Genomic DNA, 18,360 nt, shown 5'->3' on the forward strand with positions numbered 1-18,360 from the left:
GGGGTCACGCCTGCGGGGTCCTGCCATTAACCCCCTTACCTGGCCGGCTGCGCCGGAGGAGGCTCAGCGGGAGGTCACAGATGGGCGCCGGGCCTTCCTCGCAGGCCAGGAGCCATCCTGAAACCAAGCAGACACCTTCACACCACTAACCTCCCAGTAACACCAGTAAACCCGCCCAGAGTCTGGCTGGGGGGGGTGGAGGGTGGGGGGGAAGTTCTCCCCGACTCACCCGGGAACCCTTAATATGCCAGCACCCAGGTCTCGGTTTGGTACAACAATGTCCAAAGGCAACTCAACCCCCAGGCCGAGGGGAAATGCTCTTTGGACCCACAAATGTGGTGCCCCTCGCTTCGGTGGCGTGCACAGAGGAGCAGGCTCGAGGCGTTGCCTCGGAGAAGAGCCTCACCCGGAGCTTTCAGAGCCTGCATCGTTTGGCTGAGACACCCCCGAGGGCTGTGGTGGGAGGTGTTTGCCAGGAAGAACCCGGTCGGATTCATAGGGTAGCAGCTGAGGGATGCATCGCTGCAGCGGGTGGGAGGGAGATACACTCCCTTGTCCCAGGCCGTTGGCGATGGATCGGCTGGAGAGACGGGGCTGCAGGCATGCGTCCTGGTGTGGCATTTTGGGATGGGGCTTGGGAAGGGAGAGTGCATGCTGGGTATAAATTCTGATCTCAGCCTCAGGGGATGCCGCCGCTCGCCTCTGAAGGGAGGCGACAGCTCGCTGTGCCCCCAACCCCCCGGGGAACTGCTGACCCCCTTTTCGTCCGGTTCTGCCCTGTAGGCACCCTGACAAAAACAAGGACCCAGGAGCAGAAGACAAATTCATTCAGATTAGCAAGGCCTACGAGGTAACACGCTCTTCTTGCTAACCTCCTGCTGTCGTTAAAAGTTAAGTGACCTTATTTTTCCGTACGTGGCTTTGTGCTTTTTCTGTGCATGTCTGCACAGGAAAGGCACTCGCCCTGTGGGGGCGGGCACTACTGACAAGAAAAGTTTCTTCTGCTTTCTCGGTGACACCAACGCGGCCTCCGTCGCAAATGTTTTGCTATAGGTCTGCCTTGTTCTCGCTAAAAAGCCTCAAAAACGAGGGAGGAAGGGGTATTTGCCGAGCCCTGCCCAGCTGGGTGGCTGTCTTGCCCGTGTCACACATACATATAAGTATTTTGGGGGTGATGTAAGCAATGTTAATCACTGCAGGGCTTGAGTCGCTTCAAATTATTCTTTGCATAAGTAGTTATTTGCACATTGCTCTGGCGCGGTGCTCTGAATCGGCTGCCCTGGTTTGCGGCAGCTGACCCAATACTTCCACGGCAAGTGAGCTGAGCCCATGGAAGTAAAGCGAATCCTCGTCTCCCAGCTGAAAAACGCAGTTTCTCTGTGTGGGCTTCCAGCTGCTCAGTAAAACTTTTGGCGTGTTCCGATGTGCCAAGAAAGCCCTCGATGCCCAAGCAGGCAGCAGCAAAAGCCGCTCCAGAAAAAAGAGCGTTCATGCTCGGAGGGCGTGACTTTCAGGCTCAAGGAGCCGTTGGCATCAGAAATGTGTACAAATCAAGCGCTGTCTTGATTGACAGGCTCCTTTTCCTTGGGCTTTCACTTTTTTTACCCTTATTTACTGCAGCGAGCCTGGAGGCGACGCCATAGTTCCCTTTTCCAGAATATTTATCCCTCCGTCGCGCGGCAAAGGCTGCACGTTCCCACGTAGCCCGTCCTCATGCAGCTGCAGTTATTTCCTATGGGATGATTGTCAGGGCAGTTCCCCCTCATGGTTTCAGGCGACCGTTCTTCTATCATCCCCTTCCCAGATTCTCTCCAACGAGGAAAAGAGGGCAAACTTTGATCGCTATGGAGACGCCGGGGAAAGCCAGGGCTACTCTCAGCACCAGCATCGCCAGTTCCACCACTTCCACGAAGGCTTCTATTTTGACGAGTCCTTCTTCCATTTCCCCTTTAATTCGGAGAGGCGCGACACCTCCGACGAGAAGTATTTGCTCCATTTTTCCCACTACGTCAATGAAATCGTGCCAGATAGTTTCAAGAAACCTTACCTCATTAAAATAACCTCGGACTGGTGTTTCAGCTGCATCCACATCGAGCCTGTGTGGAAGGAAGTCGCTCAGGAATTGGAGGCGCTGGGTAAGGATGAGGCCGTTTAGGCTGGGCACGTGTCCCTCGCCTGTGAGGCTGCAGCAATTGCCTTCAGCCTCGGAGGACTGAGTTTAACCTGTAGATTTCCTCAGAGATTTATCCTAATGCTTTCCCAAATCATAGAATGCTTTGGGTCAGAAGGGATCCCTAGAGGTTACCCAGTCCAACCCCCCTGCAGTGAGCAGGGACACCTTTAACCAGATCAGGTTGCTCAGAGCCCCATCCAACCTGGCCTTGAATGGTTCCAGGGATGAGGCCTCCACCCCCTCTCTGGGCAACCCCTGCCAGTGTTTCACCACCCTCATTGCAAAAAATTTCTTCCTTGTATCCAGTCCGAATCTACCCTGTTTTAGTTTAAAACCGTCACCCCTTGTCGTGTCACAACTGGCCCTGCTAAAAAGTTTGTCCTCATCTTTCCTATAGGCCCCCTTTAAGCACAGAAGGGCTGAAATTGGGACTTCCTGCAGCTTTCTCTTCTCCAGGCTGAACATCCCCAACTCTCTCTGCCTGGCCTTATAGGAGAGGGGCTCCAGCCCTCAGATCATTTTTGTGGCCTCCTCTGCCCCCACTCCAACAGTTCCACGTGCTCCTTGTCCTGAGGGCTCCAGAGCTGGATGCAGGACGCAAGTGGGGTCTCACTGGAGTAGAGCAGAGGGGCAGAATCCCCTCCCTCGATGCTAGCCACGCTGCTAGGGATGCAGCCCAGGGTACGGCTGGCCTTCTGGGCTGTGAGTGCACATTACCAGCTCATGTCCAGCTTCTCATCCACCAGTACCCCCAAGTCCCTCTCGGCAGGGCTGCTCTTGGTCCCCCAGCCTGTATGGATACCAGGGGTTGCCCCAATCCAGGTGCAAGACCTTGCACTTAGCCTTGTTGAACCTCCTGAGGTTCGCACAGGCCTCACCTCTCCAGCTTGTCCAGGTCTCTTTGGATGCCATCCTGTCCTTCTGGTGTGTCAACTGCACCACTCAGCTTGGTGTCATCTGCAAACTTGCTGAGGGTATACTCGATCTCGCTGTCTATGTCATTGATGAAAATATGAAACAGCACTGGTCCTGGTACGGACCCCTGAGGGACACCATTTGTCACCGGTCTCCATCTGGACATCGAGCCATTGACCACTACCCTCTGGATGTGACCATCCAACCAATTTCTCATCGACTGAATAGTCTCCCCCTCAAATCTCCCCAATTTAGAGAGAAGGATGTTGTGTAAAGCTGAAGGCTTTACAGAAGCCCAGATAGAAGACATCCGTTGCTTTTCCCTTGTCCACTGATGCAGTCGCTCCATCATAGAAAGCCACTACATTGGTCAGGCAGGACTTGCCCTCGGTGAAGCCATGTTGGCTGCCTTAAATCACCTCCCTGGCCTCCATGTGCCTTAGCGTAGCTTCTGGGAGAATCTGTTCAGAGGTGAGGCTGACAGGTCAGCAGTTCCCAGGGTCCTCCCTTCGACCCTTTTTAAAGATGGGTGCAATGTTTCCCTTCTTCCAGTCCCCAGGGACTTTACCCGACTGCCATGATTTTTGAAATATTACAGAGAATGGCTTGGCAGATACATCGGCCAATTGCCTCAGGGCTCTGGGATGCACCTCATCCCAAGGTCGCATAGACTTATGTATGTGCATCATTGTAATTGATGTTAGATCATAATCTATGTGTTACAAACAAGGAAAAAACTAGTCCCATACACCACAAGGGCTAGATACCTTTTCCTCTGACCATACGGACAGCAGCTTAGTCCAACACTGATGATAAAAAATAACGGGGCAGCCGAGGGCCGGTCGCACCAGCACGAGTTCAGGCTGCCCCACGTTAAGTGCCATGTTGCTCTTTGTCCTGCACTTGGATGGCTGTGATAAGCAAAGATCCCTGCAGAATATGCCCTCAACTTTAGGGATGCTACCATACAGTGAAGATTTGAGACTTACCAAACACATTTGGATGCCAAGGAGGTATTTTGTTCTTGCCCCTCCAGCCCCGGTTTCCTTGTTTTCCCTGCAGATGTTGTCTGCACGTGCTTCCGGAAAAAACACAAACTCAACAGATGGCAGGAGACAAAGGCAGTGTAGTTCCCGCTTACTAAGATTTTTTTCTCCTTGAGGTTTTAATGTAGCACATGAAAGACCAGCAGACAGAACAAAAAAAGCACAGCGTGTTCTCTCTCTCCCCCTAGATAAATCTATGAGTTTTAAATACAATTTTCAGGGGATTGGAAGAGGAGGGAAGTACAGTGTTAGGAGGGACTACTGCGTGAATAACTCCCAAGCAGGGTGCTGGGCGAGGGAACAGGTCTTCAACCTCAGCTTTCTACTGTGCATTTTGGGGCATCGATGATCTTTCACGTGAACCCGCTCTCCTTTTTCAGGAGTGGGAATCGGAGTCGTTCACGCTGGGTACGAAAGGCGCCTCGCCCATCACCTAGGTGCACACAGCACGCCATCCCTGCTAGGGCTCATTAATGGGAAAATAACCTTCTTCCACAACGCTGTCATTCGAGAAAACCTGCGGCAATTCGTGGAGAACCTTCTGCCAGGAAATCTCGTAGAGAAGGTACGCTCTCGTAAGAGTGTCGCGCGCTGCTTCTCGTGTCTGTCTGGATATTCATCTCTCCTTAATCTGTTTCGGTGGCTAATCTGTTTAATTCAGCCCCTGAGCTGATCTGTGTCACAAACGTGAGAAGATCTGACCAAGGCTGGCAAAGTGAGGCCGTTCGAGAGCTGTCATTACAGCTACAAACCCGGCAGCTGTCGGAAGCGCGATCGCGCAACACGGCTCCGTAACGCTTCTCCCTGCGAAAGGGCTAATCCCGCTACGGTGTGGTTATGCCAGCTGCTCTGTGTGCCTGCTGCTCTCCCCCTTGTAAATACCCCACGGCTGACAGAGCCGTACGAAAGCTACCCCTAGGTTAGAAATATGCACTCGTGCCCTGCCTGCCAGATTTCACTTCCCTTCTCCTTTCTCGGGGTTTCAACCAGCAACTTAAGGACCGCTCACTGACTCGTTGGCATTATCTGCTAAAACTCACCCTCACGGAGCCCCATTTGTTTCGTCCAGGCTCACTTCAGACCTTTGAAACTGGAGCCGGCAGCGCAAGCCCTTTCAGTTATAGGTAAAACCTCCTACTAGATAAAAAAATCCCTGCATTTTGGCCTCGCTTGGTTATTTTTAGCGAAGTCTTACAGCACCCGCCTTCCCTTTCAGCGCAATGTGGCTAGGTCAGCCCCCCAGTGCTCTCACCTGCCTCAAACCTTGTTCACCTCGCCTCGTTTTCCCTCGGGGTCTTCAGTGAGGGCCGCCCTTCCCAACGGACCCTTGACCTGCCGTCCTCCAGGTGTTTGAGCTTGTGCCCCAAAAGCAGGGTCTGCCGTCCTTTTCCACAGCTAAAGCAGCCGTTTCACCTCCCATAGCCAGGCCTTCCTCAGAACCAGAGCCAGCAGCCAGCTCTCATCTCCCTAAACCAGCTGCAATCTCCCTTTTATCTCCTTCTTCTCAGTATGGCAGCTGAAACAGAGCAGGTTTGATGGAGCTCACAGGTGCCCATTAACCCTTGGCTTCCCACTAGACATAAAGCATATCACCCCAGTGAAAGTCGTGAGCCCAAAAGCGGCATCAGCGTTGACTGGGAACAGCATTGACAGAGGGTGCAATAACTAAGAGGGCTGGTGAGGGTTGGGACCAATGGTTTCAATTGATTTTCTGCAGCAAAAAAGCACAGATCAGGCATACCCAATGGACTGGTTAGAAAGGCAAACCCCCAGTCTGCTCTCCATAACACCTGGACAGCTTTTACAGACTCAGTTCTCATTCAGGCACCTGACCATACAGCATGGCATGTGTCTAACAGCTCTGAGGTTGAACTAATGTGCTGATTCTATTTAAAGATTACAGATAAAAACTACATCAGCTTTCTCTCCAACTGGAAGAAAGAAAACAAGCCCCACGTCCTGCTATTTGATCACATGCCAGTTGTGCCATTATTATACAAGGTAATAGGATTTCTAGTGCTGCATTGTTGACTTGCTAATAAATCCAGCCAGTCCAAAAGAAAAGGTGGTATCGCTGTCAGCAGAGGTGGAGCGATGCCTCTAAATACTATGGACTGATTCTGAGAGAATGAAGTTGATTTGTGTTGGTTGAAAACAGTGCGGCCAGATGACCGGCTTCATTAGGAGATGGTTTCTCTGTCCTGCCACTGATGTACCCTTAGCGAACGTGAAGGTGCGGGTGGGTTTCGGAGGTCGCAGCGACAGAGGCATGTACTAACCTTTACTGGTAACAGGGGAATTTTGCGGCACGTCTAATTTGGGTTACTGGAAAGCAGTTACCTAAGGGGTTACCTAAGAAACCCCCACTACCGTGCAAAATATCAGGCTGTAAAAGCAAGCAGTAGATCCATTGAGGCTCCCTGTATGATGACTAAGAGAATGCAAACTGCAGTTCAGCGAGGGAGAGGAAGGGCTTTTTTTACCCCTCGTGGCGCATGCCCAATGACATTTAAACAGCGGAAGGTGTTCTTGAAACAAGGTCACCGCAGGCACTTGGGGTAGAAAATGTTGTTTCCTCTCTGACATAAACACATGCCGGCGCTTTCTTCCCGTCCAGCTGACTGCCTTTGCCTACCGAGATTACTTGTCCTTTGGTTACGTGTATGTCGGACTCCGAGGCACTGAAGAGTTGTCCAGGCAGTACAATATCAACGTTTACACTCCCACCATGATGATCTTCAAGGAGCATATCGACAGGCCCGCTGATGTTGTGCAGGTATTGTTCAGAGCCCTCGCCGAGAGCCCATGTGAAATGGATGCTGAGGCTTTCTGACTGAGCTCATGATGGGGGGTTGGTCAGTGGCGCGTTTCAGAGTAAAGAGCATTTGTTCTCAGTAGAAACTTGGGCTTCAGCAGAGGCAGGGCGCGACCAGTAGGAGGGAGGAAGCTCGGTAGGCTTCAGCTATGGCGCCTGACCTTTCAAGGAGGGCGGCTGCAGGTAGCTTCTCGGTCTCAGGGCCTCAAAACATCTGGGGTGATTTCAGCAAGGACTGTGGTGGCTGACAGCCTTCCCCAGGCTTCAGACGAGAACATCGCAATGGCTTTACTCTCCTCATCCTGCTTGGTTCTGACCTCTGCTTTCTCCTCGCCAGGCACGAGACATGAAGAAGCAGCTCATTGACGACTTCCTTTCCCAGAATAAGTTCCTCATGGTGGCCCGACTGACCAACCAGAGGCTGTTCCAGGAGCTGTGTCCCGTGAAGAAGTCTCACCGTCAGCGAAAGTAAGGCTCCACAGGTGACACGTCCCCCGGCTTTGTTCCCCGAGGCTCTGGGGCTGCTCCTAAAGCCACCTTGTGTTTGATTCTGAGGGAGAAGGGAAACGACTGCACTGGATCACGCTGGGTATCTGCATTGTCTGATAGGTTTCTGGCCCTTCAGGATCATTCTGGCTAGCAGAAAGGGGACAGTTGTGTCCTCTCACATCCAGAATGGCTCTTAATCCCCTGTCTCGTTGTCTTGCCTAGGCACTGCGTGGTCTTACTTACCGGAGAAGGCGATAAGTTTGCCGAGGCTTACGAGGCATTTTTGACTTTTGCTGTGGCCAACACAAAAGACACGCTGAAGTTTGTGCATATCTATAATGACCGGCAGCCAGAATTTGCGGACGCCTTGCTGATGGATGAGGAGAAGTATCGGGGAAAATCAGCTGTGAGGGTTTCCTTTTTTTTTTTTCTTTCCTTTTCCCCTTCTTCTTTTCATCTGTCACTCTAATTCACGTCACTTCATGTAGGATGCTATGCCTTGCTCTCACACCTAATTCTGGGGAGCGATGTCAAACATAGCATCTGTCAAGTAAAAAGCACCTTCCTCCCTGACATCTGTGATGCTATTGGCTCGTCCAGGTGGTCATTCTGGAGAGACGCAACAACGCAGGGAAGATCGTCTATAAAGCCTTGGAGGAGGTCTGGCGAGGCAGCAGAGAGGACAACTTCATCCTCCTGGATCTCCTGGAGCAGCTGAGGACAGACCCTGGCCTCCTCTCTTCCGAGACTGTCCTGGCAGACTTGAATGACGAACTCGCTCCCGTAAGTGCGTGGCCTTTCCAGCTGCCTGACAACTGCGTTACCTTTTTGGACGGTCCCATAGCGGTCATTCACGGGTATTAGTTATATTTTAAAATCCCAAGGCAAGACTCTTAAGGGTTTTCTCGCTCATGGAAGGAAGCTTGCGACGTGCTCCGAAGCCAATTCGGCCCGGGATTCTGTCTAAGGGGTGGGAGTCCGATCAGGATCCTGGATACTGGGTTTATCATTTGCTTTTTTTCTTTTTAAACAGATGTTCCTTATCCGATGGCTCTACTCCATGCTGGACTATATCTCGGACTGCTGGGACAGTTTGTTTCATAGTAACTGGTATGGATTGGGTGTTAGCGAGTCTCAATAGGGAGCAGGATTGCTGTTACCTTGTTCAGCTGCGTAGCAGAACCAGGTCCTTATTACCAGGAATTGAGAACGTAGCAGAACACAGAGGTGCCTGTAGTCTGTGGAGATTTAGGCAAAGAGCGCCGACACCACAGTGACGTTAGCTTTGCCTCGAGTACTGGGTACTTTGGCCTTGAGGCCGAACGGGGACATTACACTCCTGAAAACACGCATCCTTGTTGGTTGTCACCACTTCCCCGTCACCTTATTTTAAAATGGATCCGTTTTTGTTCTCGTCCTTTTGGGTGGGAGCAGGACAGTGCTCAAAAGCTTGATCGTCTTTAAGACCCCAGGAAACAAGCCAAGTTTCTGGGGAAAGTGCATGGTCTTACTTGAGGTAGATGGGAACTAAAATTCGAGCGGAAACCGCGCAACTCGTGGACCTGATTTCTGTTTGCAAATCTTCCCCTCAGGCGAGAAATGATGCCGCTGCTGTCCCTGCTCTTCTCTGCGCTCTTCATTCTCTTTGGCACTGTTATTGTTCAGGCTTTCAGGTGAGTGCATGCCAAAACGTCCCAGGGGATCTTAGGGTCCAGCCAATTGCACCTCAGTCCAATCTGGTGCCTTAAACGCACACGAGATACTCTTCCTTTGCAGCGATTCGAGTGATACAAGGGACTCTCCTCCCTCTGAGAAAGAAGAAACCGCCGCCAAGACTGAGAAGAACGATGCGAGCTTCAGCAAAGAGAGTAACAGGTTCCTTCTCTGATTTCTCCAGAAATGTTTTCTGCTGAAGCACTGCTGGGGGAGTGTTGCGCAGAGAGCGTTAGGTGGACAGCAGAGAAGGGCCAGAGTTACGCGGAGGTGGCGCAGGCACAGCGAGGCGAGTAGGAGCGGTGGTCAGCCAGGACCCGGGCCAGCAAGGCCGGGGGCACACTAACTTAATTATTAAGCCATGCCCACTGAGTTTTGCCTAAAGGTCCGACTGACTTGTTGAGAAAGATCCAAGTCTGGCCGCTGCACCGATTAAACTGGCTTTAGCTACAGGGCACAGTGTGAGGAGGCATGGAACAAGTTCACGGTTTCTCCATCCTCAGTTGCTCCCAGTCCCTTGTTCACTCCATCACTGTTTCATTGCAGCAGGATTCCCAAAAAGGGCTTCGTCGAGGTGACTGAGCTAACGGACATCAACTATAACAGCAACTTGGTACGCCTGAGGCCAGGTCACATGAACGTTGTCTTGATCCTGTCCAACGCAACCAAAACCGTCCTCCTCCAGAAGTTTGCCCTGGAAGTCTACACATTCACAGGGTAGGCTGGGGGTTTCTCTTACTGTTGTAACAACTTGCCTAACGTTGCTCTGATGACAAGGTAGGAGCAGTGTTGGCTCGACTGCCAGGAGGGAACACTTCTGGTGACCAAAGCAGCCTCTGTCCTCATTAGTGGCAACAAGCCACCAAAAACCAAGCGGCCTTGCCTGGCCCTACTTGGTGAAGGTGGCCAGGCAGGCCTGGTGCTGCTGCTGCCGCCTTGGCTGTACCCATATTTCGGCAAACGGAGAACACAACATTGCTGCACGCTGGGTAACTCACCTGTGCTGAACTGGGTGAAAAAAAGGAGCTGTGGTGACACAGCTCTGCGCCAGACCTTGTTTACAAACGCTTACCTGTCCAGTAGGAATCTGGCCCGGCTCGGGAGACGTGCTAATCCTGCTTTTCCTCTGCTCTTCCCCCAGGAGCAGCTCTCTTCATTTCTCCTTCCTCAGCCTGGACAAGCACCGGGAATGGCTGGAGTACCTGTTAGAGTTTGCGCAGGATGCAGCCCCCATCCCAAACCAGTACGACAAGCATTTCCTGGAGCGTGACTATACGGGCTACGTCCTGGCTCTGAACGGCCACAAGAAATACTTCTGCCTCTTTAAGCCTCACAGATCGGGGGACGAGGGGGGAACCCTGGGATTGTGCGAGGATTACGATTCCTCGCTACACACAGAAGCCAGAGGGAAATCCTCCTGCAGCCCGGGTTCTAGATCCCTTAAAAACAAATTACACAAATTGTCCTTTTGGATGGAACGCCTCCTGGAGGGTTCCTTACAGAGGTTCTATATCCCCTCGTGGCCCGCACTAGACTGAGGGATTTTAAAGAGACAAACTTTTTATGAAGATGACAAGAGACAGCTCTTTCCAGGAATACACAAACAAGCGTGATGAATGGACCTTAGGTTTTAGATGAACTCTCCTAGGGCCGGCGAATACAAAAATATCTCCCCACCTCTGGAGCCCGGGAGCACAGCCAGGCGCACCGAAATTCCCTCCACCGCCTCCTTCGTGTGTTCGGATGCTGTACTACCGAAGAGCCAAGAAGTCCGTTTTGCCCTTCTTGTCCTGCCGCATCTGCTTCCCGAGTCACCCCCGTTCCATCTCTTGTTTTACCTCAGTTGAAGGAAAAACCCCTGACTTCTCTGCTGTGGTGACTCGGTCTGGACTGAACGTGGCCGGTGACGCAGGTCGGGTCGTGGCGTTCTCTCCCCTTCCCCACGTGCTTAGCCCATGGTGCATGGTGTAACACTGGCAAGAGCCTGCAGACCCACCCGGGCCCTGCCCTTCCGAAAGGCCTCCTCCCACCAGGCAGTCGTACCTAGCGGCTTTCCCTGTGGTAAGTGATCTGGAGGATGGTCGGGAGCAACTCTCTCGTAGCAAACCTGGAGCTGGGACTCGTCTGTGGTGCGGGCCGTAGGCGACCTGCATGTTTCGTGCTCCTTGTGTCATAGTTCCACGCGCAGCTTCACCGGCTAAACCGTAACCAGGGAGGGAAGGGGTTTTGCGCGGCCGTAAACACTATAAAGGTGTTGAGCCGTTTAAATGTCACATTGATTTTTCAGACGCCCTTCTGCTTCTGTTGATTTTAGACGATGTATCCTAGAGCCATAACTTTAACTGTGTCCTCAGATTGTAGGCGTGACCTGCTATGAGCCAGTAGACGTGTAAAAGAGACTCTACCTAGCTGCTAGGGAGTCGGTCCGGGCTCCTTTCAAACACCCTCACATCTGTAGTACAAACCAACCTTTCTTTGTACCAAGGAACCCAATTCTTTGATGATTGTATTCTTGAAATGTTGCCCCAGAAGTGCTGTTATCATCAGACCATCGCTTATGTGTGAAACTCCTTTTGGTTTAGGCCTGGGCTTAAGATACTCAGTTTTACCCTCTCACCTGTTTCCTTCTTGCCACAAACCTTTGTTTCTTGACATGCAGACTGCTGCCTTGGGTTTTTCTTCGGTTGCGTTGGGGTTTTGGTTGTCTCTTTGACCTCACGGGTCTGTGTGAAGCTATAACAGTCATAAAGCGCAGGGTTCGGTTTATGCTTTGCTCTAGCAGCGCTTTGACAGCCACTTTCGATGCCGTGGGGGGAACGGGCGACCCTTTGCAAGGCGGAGGGAAGGCGAGCAGCAGACTCGCGGCCGCTTCCCACTCCTCAAGCGATAGAGCAAAGCAGCAGGGTTTCTCTTTGCGGCCAGGACCGAAATCTTCTGGGGCTCACGCCTCCTTTTCACTGCGCCGGGGCAGAGACCGTCACCCGGGCTGGTACTTGCTGCGCCTCCTCCTGCCGCTCTGCGCCATTCCCAAGCACCCTGCAGCACCGAGTCGCTGTTAGGCCATGGCACCGCCAAAGCACGGGGGGGCTGAGTGGGGCGGCCTTTGCCGTAGGGCTCCAAACCTGGCGGCAGAGCGCTTGGTCAAGCACTTGGTGTTAATTAAAAGCTCTCTTGGCCCTTGCCACCTTAGTTACCATCTTAGCAGAACAGCCAGTTAGTAGGAATACCTATACCAATCTCTGAGCTAGCTGCCAATCCCACACAAAATCTGGGAATGCTCAAGTCATTCTACTGCCTATGAGACCTAGTTCCTCACAAACCCTTGGCTTGCTGCATTCCTCCCTGCCCTGGGAGCAGATTGGCGTGCTTCGGCCACCACAGGTATCTCAACCACCGTGTATCATGTACTTCCAAATAAAGGCTACGATGCTACCAACTGACCCTACGTGAGGTTACTTAATTTTTAGCTCAGCGGACTCCAAGCTTGTGCTGCTGGATGACCGAGGCATTAGAGTAGAGGGAAGGAAGGCGGCGAGGTCTTCTCCCTGCCCAAGAGCTCCAAGGTGCGCATGTAACCGCTAAAACAGGGCAGGAGGGGGAACAAAACGCTGGCCTGCCGCCGCCAGACTTCATTTTAATTTGGCTGGAGTGGTTGCCAAGCACACTTGTGTTTTTCCCCACAGCTTGCCGTGTGGGATGTGGCTAGAATGAGGTTGTAGCTCAGTGAAAGGCTCCATGTAACTTCTTGAGTGTTTGCAAAAATAAAAAAAGAATACTCTCTGGGTCTCTGCTGTCTCTTCAGCTAGTCAGAAACCAGGCAAAACCCCTTCTTGTATTAAGAAAAGTGCCTAATAGTGATACAGCGAGGGAATTCAGCCCTGCCCCGAGTCAGAAGATAAGGCCTTACAGCCTTCCAAGTACGGCTCGTGTGCTGCAAACCTGCTGGAATCCTTTTTTTAATTTTCTTTTCAGCACAGGTAACCTCCCCTTTTAGCCTGAGCTTTGTTAAAGGAGTGCTTGCAGCCGTCTACCCTTGCCGGCCGCAGCCAGATGGAAGCACAGCTCCCACTTAGCTGTAACTGCCTTTCGCTGCTTTTAACCGGGTCGGGCTAACTTGGCTTGCATTGCTGGTTTATGGAGAAACTTCTTTCGTGGGCCGAAGCAAACACCAAACTGTTCTAAAGCCCTCGTTTAGTCAGCTTTAGTGTCCCTCGTTGAGCACTGGGCGCTTGCTTTCGTGTGGTCGGAGGCTGCTTACACCCGAGGTCTGGCCGCTCCCTCCCAGCAGTCGTGAACCGTCACGCCCCAAGAATTTTCTAACCCACCGCCTCCAGCGGCGCTCGACCCATATCGTAACGCATATCGTAACATATCATCAGCACAGCGCGCTTGCGACTCACTTACGCACGCGGTGGTCGGTAATCCAAGGATTGAGGAACTCCAGTCCCAGCGCGCCACTTGAGTGAAATCCGAGCAATCGCACACTGCGCAGAAGCAGAAGCCCCCCAGTCGAAAGGTTGTACCAAAACTCCTCCCTGTACCGAGGGCGGTGGGCAGCAGCCATCTGCGGCTGCTGTCTTCACTCTGCCATTCACCAAAAGCCTGCCAGGAACGAGTCCACGAACACAGCCTGAGAAGTAGGATTGAAAACTAGGTCCATATTTTGCACTTTTGATACCGGGAGCCAGGGGGGAATTAACTTATTGGCAAAACTTGTCTTGGTTTTTTTTTGGGGTTTGTTTTTTTTTTTTGTATTTGTGAACAGGCACTGATGTCATTTTGTTTTAAGACAATTACAGATTCGCAACCAAAATAAACTATTTTAATGTGCGATGAGGTGGCTCTGTGTTTCCATGTACAAACTGACCGTGCTTCTGCTTCAGCTCAGGAATTCCAGGAGCAATTAAACCGCTCCTGCCAGAGGCCGTGCCTGGTTATCCCCAGCAGGAAATTTGGTCAAATATCCCCCTACTCTCAGAACGAGCCCCAGGCCGCCTTCCACTGCCCTCCCTTCCTCTACAATCACTGTTCTGCTGCTGTGCCTTAATGGGAGAAACCTTTTACCAGCGACAGTTGTGCCATGAGCCCCTGTGAGCTGGGTGAGTAATTCCGTCTGTGAAAGCAGAGGCGAAGCACCATTCTCTGCCTCTTCTCCTTTCCCCTGCAAACTCAAAAGCTACAGACACCAGGAAATGGGCTGTTCAAACCCATTTGCACCTCCAGTTTATCAGCTTGAAATTACCTTTTCTAGCGGTAAATGGCATTTATTCCTTACTGCAAAGCCCTGCATTCGGGGGAACAGGGCGCGAAAAGCCTCTGCTGAGGTGGGAGCTGTGTTGCCCCCGGGGCAGGCGGGAGCTGCCCTCACATCGTCTTTACTTTGGGGAGAACGCACAGCATCTCGAACAGCAGATTTGCTCCCAGGAGGGCTGTGTTTCCTAAGAAGAGATAAAAAGGGGGAAGAAAAGCCATGAATGCCCAACCGCCTTCACCATGGCAATCAGCTGCCTCTGCCAGGCATACGTCTTATTCTCAACCGTCTTTAGACTCACCAGAGACATCGTACATCGGTGCAACTTCCACAAGGTCACATCCCACTATGTTCAGTCCTTTGCAGCCACGAATAATCTCCAAAGCCTAGGAAGAAAACAGACTGGGGATCAAGAAGCACATCTGACCTAGCGGACTGGTCAGGGCTCTGCTCTCCCCTCGCGCAGTGAAGGAAGCCCAGCCGATACAGACCAAATCACATCCAATCAACATTTCCTTTCCTCATTGCCACTATGAAGTGCTCCACGGTCTCCCTAACGCTCTGCTTTGCTGTGCTGGCAGCACCACCTCTTTAACAGGAGCAAAAACGTCCCCTTCCCACCAGGAAATGAAGCCGTGTCCCCCTTACCTGCGCAGGTGTGAGCCCGGCTATCTCCGGCGTCCCAGTGCCCGGGGCGTACGCGGGGTCTAGTCCATCGATATCGAAGCTGATGTACACCGGCTTGTCCCCCATCTGCTTCCTCACCTCTCCCATCAGCGGCACCAGGGACTTCCCCCAGCACTCTTCAGCCGGGACCACCCGGAAACCCTGCAGGTGCATGGACAGACAGGCGCCTGCTCAGGGAAAGGCGGGCAAAGCAGAGCAATCCAGGGGATTTCTGCTGGGATAAATCCTCATCCCAGGGCCAAGCAGCAGAGGTGCACCTTGAAGCACCCTCCGCTCACCCCCACTTCTTTATTCCCCATTTGGCTAATGGCTCAGTGCGCCAGGAGTGCTCGTTCTGCGGGCCGAGCCACTGGCATGGGACAAGATGCAGAACAGACATTTCTTTTCATGTTAAAGGTGAGGGAGTATTAATGACATGGGAATACTAATGGCAGGGAAAGAACACAGCACTCGGCACATGCCTGCAGCTGAGCTTACCTGGTCCTGGCAGTACTTGTAAGGATCAGGGTCATAGGAGGAGCCTCGGATGCCGACTTGAACCACGCGGCTGCAGTCCAGCAGCCCTTCCTCCACGCAGCGCCGGAACGGGGTCCCATGGTAGATCTTCTCCCCCAGGGCTCTGTCCCCGGTGTCGGTGTGAGCATCCACATGCACCAGTCCCACGGGACCGTGCCTAGTTGAGACAGGGTGGCTGCATCAGTCCCCATCCCACACACGACGGCCCTGCCTGTGCCACTGACAGCAACCCAGGAGCCCTTCCCGAGGCTCCTCCCCAGGTCCTTGTTCTACATCTTCAGGTTAGAAACTTACTTTTCTGCCAGGGCCTGCAGGATGGGGTATGTTATGGTGTGATCTCCACCTGCAACAGGACAAGGAAGAGGGTGTAACACACAGCAAGAGGTCCTCAACGCTCATTACATTTGTTCCCAGATGATTTCCCCCCTCCTCCCCCCTTGCATTTATCCACCCCAGGGATTCATTCCCAAAGGAAAACCTGAGGCTCCCAGGTGCAGATTGCTTCCTCTCTCCCCTCCCCTCCTCAGAAAATAAATGGGAGGACCAGAGACGCATGACTCTCCTGGCAGGGGCAGCCCAGGGAGTGGGACCCTTGACGAGGCTTATAAATAAGTGCTCAAGTCACTTCTGAGGACACTGTAACTGATAATTTGACCCTCATTACTCTATACACTTGCTTTGTTTAGTGACACCAAGCTGTGATGGCTGGAAACTTGAACACGCACCCAAATCGTGCCCCATGCAAAGCAGCACGCTGCTGGGCACTCGCTTAAGCTTGAAGCTTTCCAGAGGGAGACAAACTGCTCTTGCTTTGGGTCCTGCTCAACAGGACACAAAAAGCAAAGCGCTGATTGTAGTTACAGTTGAGCTGCAGGCTGTGCTTGGTAGGGAGCCCTGAAACAGCCTCTCGGCCGACCCATCCTCCTCATTTTTGACACAACGCAAGCGGCATCATTGATGGCAGTGATTTCAGCAGAGAGCCTGTAAATCTACCCATATTAGCACAGCGCCCCGTGCAGGGGACAGATTCATCACTCATTCAGACTGAATGAAGGGAGGAGGAGAGGGAGTTTGGGTCAGCGGGGATGCGGTGGCAGGGCAGGGGGACGCAGGGTCCTTACCCAAGGTGAGGGGCACGCAGCCGGAGGCCACTATCTTCTGGTAGGACTCTCGGATGAGGCGGCAGCTGTCAGGCAGGTTGTAGAGGTTCACATTCACATCCCCGATGTCAGCTACCTGCAGGGAGTCGAAAGGCGCTGCCCCGGTGCTGGCATTGTACCTCCTCACCATTGCCGACTCGGCCCGGATCTGGCGCGGACCGAACCTGGGGAGAGAGCATGGCCAGGGAAAGCTGGCGGGCAGTTCCCAATGCTCCAGCACTCCTCCCGCGGGATGAGCGCCATGCTGGCTGGCCAGAGCAAAGCACCGGCTTCCCGTGCACCATGACCAGCCCTTACCTGGCTCCTGGCCGGTTGGACGTGCCCGTGTCTAGAGGGACGCCGACAAAAGCTGCGTCCAGTCCCTCCGCCGACGCCTGAACGGGCAGTTTCATCATGGAGCAGACCCCCACGGGCCGGGCCACAAACTGGAGGGTGGCCACCACAGCAGCCGCAGACAGCTTGTGAGCATGGAGCCCAGCTTCCTGGGGCAGCAGCTGGCTGCAGGCAGCCCAGAGCAGGTGCCTCATCCTGCCCCACAGGCTCTGACCCTCTGCCCCACACAGAGCGGAGTGAGGGGAGCTGCAGAGGCCGTCCTGTCCTCAGCTGCAGTGCCCCAGCTGGGCAGAGAGCCAGCCGCCTCCGCCATCCCACTCTCCCCAGGGTTCAAAGTGCAGCCGGACACCCTGCTGCTCGGGGAAGGACAGAGATTTGGCTGGGCCTCACATTCCCCGTCTGCTTCCCAACAAACACCGTGAACAAACGTGGCAGCAAGTGGGCTTCAGCTCAAGCATGAGGATTAGCACAACAGGGCCAGAGGGACATGCTGGGCAACGTTCCAGTTTTGTTCCCCTCGGGCATTTGCAGAGGGCAAGGCAGCATTTGTTGCATTAACAGCATATACTTTTAAACTGCACTTTACCAAAGCACCCAGAATGCTGAAGAATCATAAAAATGTCTCATTAATGAAAGGCAGGCAGGGAAAAAAAAAACAAAAAAAGGTCTAACCTCAGCAGAACCGTCAACAGACAAAATGCAAGCAAAGGAGAAGCAACAATAGGGATTTAAGAACCAGAGGCGGTGCTGCGGGACAAGCGTTTTAGGCCATTTTTGACACAAGAGATGAAATGAGGTAATTTCCAGGGGAAGGAAGTCTCCAGTGTCTGGAGTTAACCAGCACAGATCAAACCCTGTTTGGCCTAATAACGACATGCTTGAAATCAAACAGCTCTGGCTCCCAATTCTGCTCCCTACTCATGTAGCGATTAGAGCTGGGAGGAAAATCAAGGGCGGGGGGGGAAGTACGCTCACAGCAGAAAGCCTGCTCTCCACACAGGTAGTTGGGATATGGAGCATGTGTATATTCCATGCCCGCTACTGCAGGGACAAGGAAAGACTCCGCATGCCAACCAGCAGAGCTGCACCTTGCTGAGCTAACCAGCTCCTGCTGGCTGAGAGAAACAGGAGGACAACAGAGAGAGAGGTCAGAGCGGAGATCTACCAAAAAAGCAACGGTATTTACTGTTCAGAAAGCTCCAGAGACAGTGTCCGGGGAACTGGCCTCGCTGCTAGATACAGGGGCACAGAGCTGGCAGGAG

General features: G+C 52.8%; 2 protein-coding genes across 2 annotated transcripts; one reads left to right on the forward strand and one right to left on the reverse strand.

Annotated features, from left to right (window-relative positions):
- Positions 1 to 778: 778 nt before the first annotated feature.
- Positions 779 to 13,878, forward strand: DNAJC16 (DnaJ heat shock protein family (Hsp40) member C16; the record flags this gene model as incomplete). Its single annotated transcript, XM_035901859.1, has 13 exons — positions 779 to 850; positions 1,805 to 2,135; positions 4,515 to 4,699; positions 6,031 to 6,135; positions 6,752 to 6,910; positions 7,287 to 7,417; positions 7,661 to 7,844; positions 8,039 to 8,221; positions 8,472 to 8,548; positions 9,031 to 9,111; positions 9,215 to 9,313; positions 9,698 to 9,868; positions 10,293 to 13,878. Coding segments are annotated over 13 exons (2,175 nt in total), but the record flags the coding sequence as incomplete, so codon positions are not given.
- A 163-nt stretch (positions 13,879 to 14,041) lies between these two features.
- Positions 14,042 to 17,459, reverse strand: AGMAT (agmatinase). The gene is made up of 7 exons (XM_009646527.2): positions 17,063 to 17,459; positions 16,727 to 16,929; positions 15,900 to 15,948; positions 15,567 to 15,762; positions 15,051 to 15,230; positions 14,704 to 14,788; positions 14,042 to 14,589 (listed from the first exon to the last, which is right to left on the reverse strand). Exons 1-7 carry the CDS (start codon positions 17,290 to 17,292, stop codon positions 14,516 to 14,518), a joined length of 1,017 nt encoding a protein of 338 aa, XP_009644822.1. The 5' UTR covers positions 17,293 to 17,459; the 3' UTR covers positions 14,042 to 14,515.
- Between the last annotated feature and the right edge of the window lie 901 nt (positions 17,460 to 18,360).

This window comes from Egretta garzetta, unplaced genomic scaffold (genome assembly GCF_000687185.1).
Source record: "Egretta garzetta isolate BGI_Z169 unplaced genomic scaffold, ASM68718v1 scaffold69, whole genome shotgun sequence".
NCBI classification, from domain to species: Eukaryota; Metazoa; Chordata; class Aves; order Pelecaniformes; family Ardeidae; genus Egretta; species Egretta garzetta.

Coding starts and splice junctions, on each gene's coding strand:
- AGMAT (XM_009646527.2), bottom strand. CDS start 17,292: ATGAGGCACCTGCTCTGGGCTGCCTGCAGCCAGCTGCTGCCCCAGGAA. Junction 15,949..16,726: donor CTGCGTGCCCCTCACCTTGG/GTAAGGACCCTG, acceptor GTCCTGTTGCAG/GTGGAGATCACACCATAACA. Junction 15,231..15,566: donor ACAAGTACTGCCAGGACCAG/GTAAGCTCAGCT, acceptor ATGCACCTGCAG/GGTTTCCGGGTGGTCCCGGC.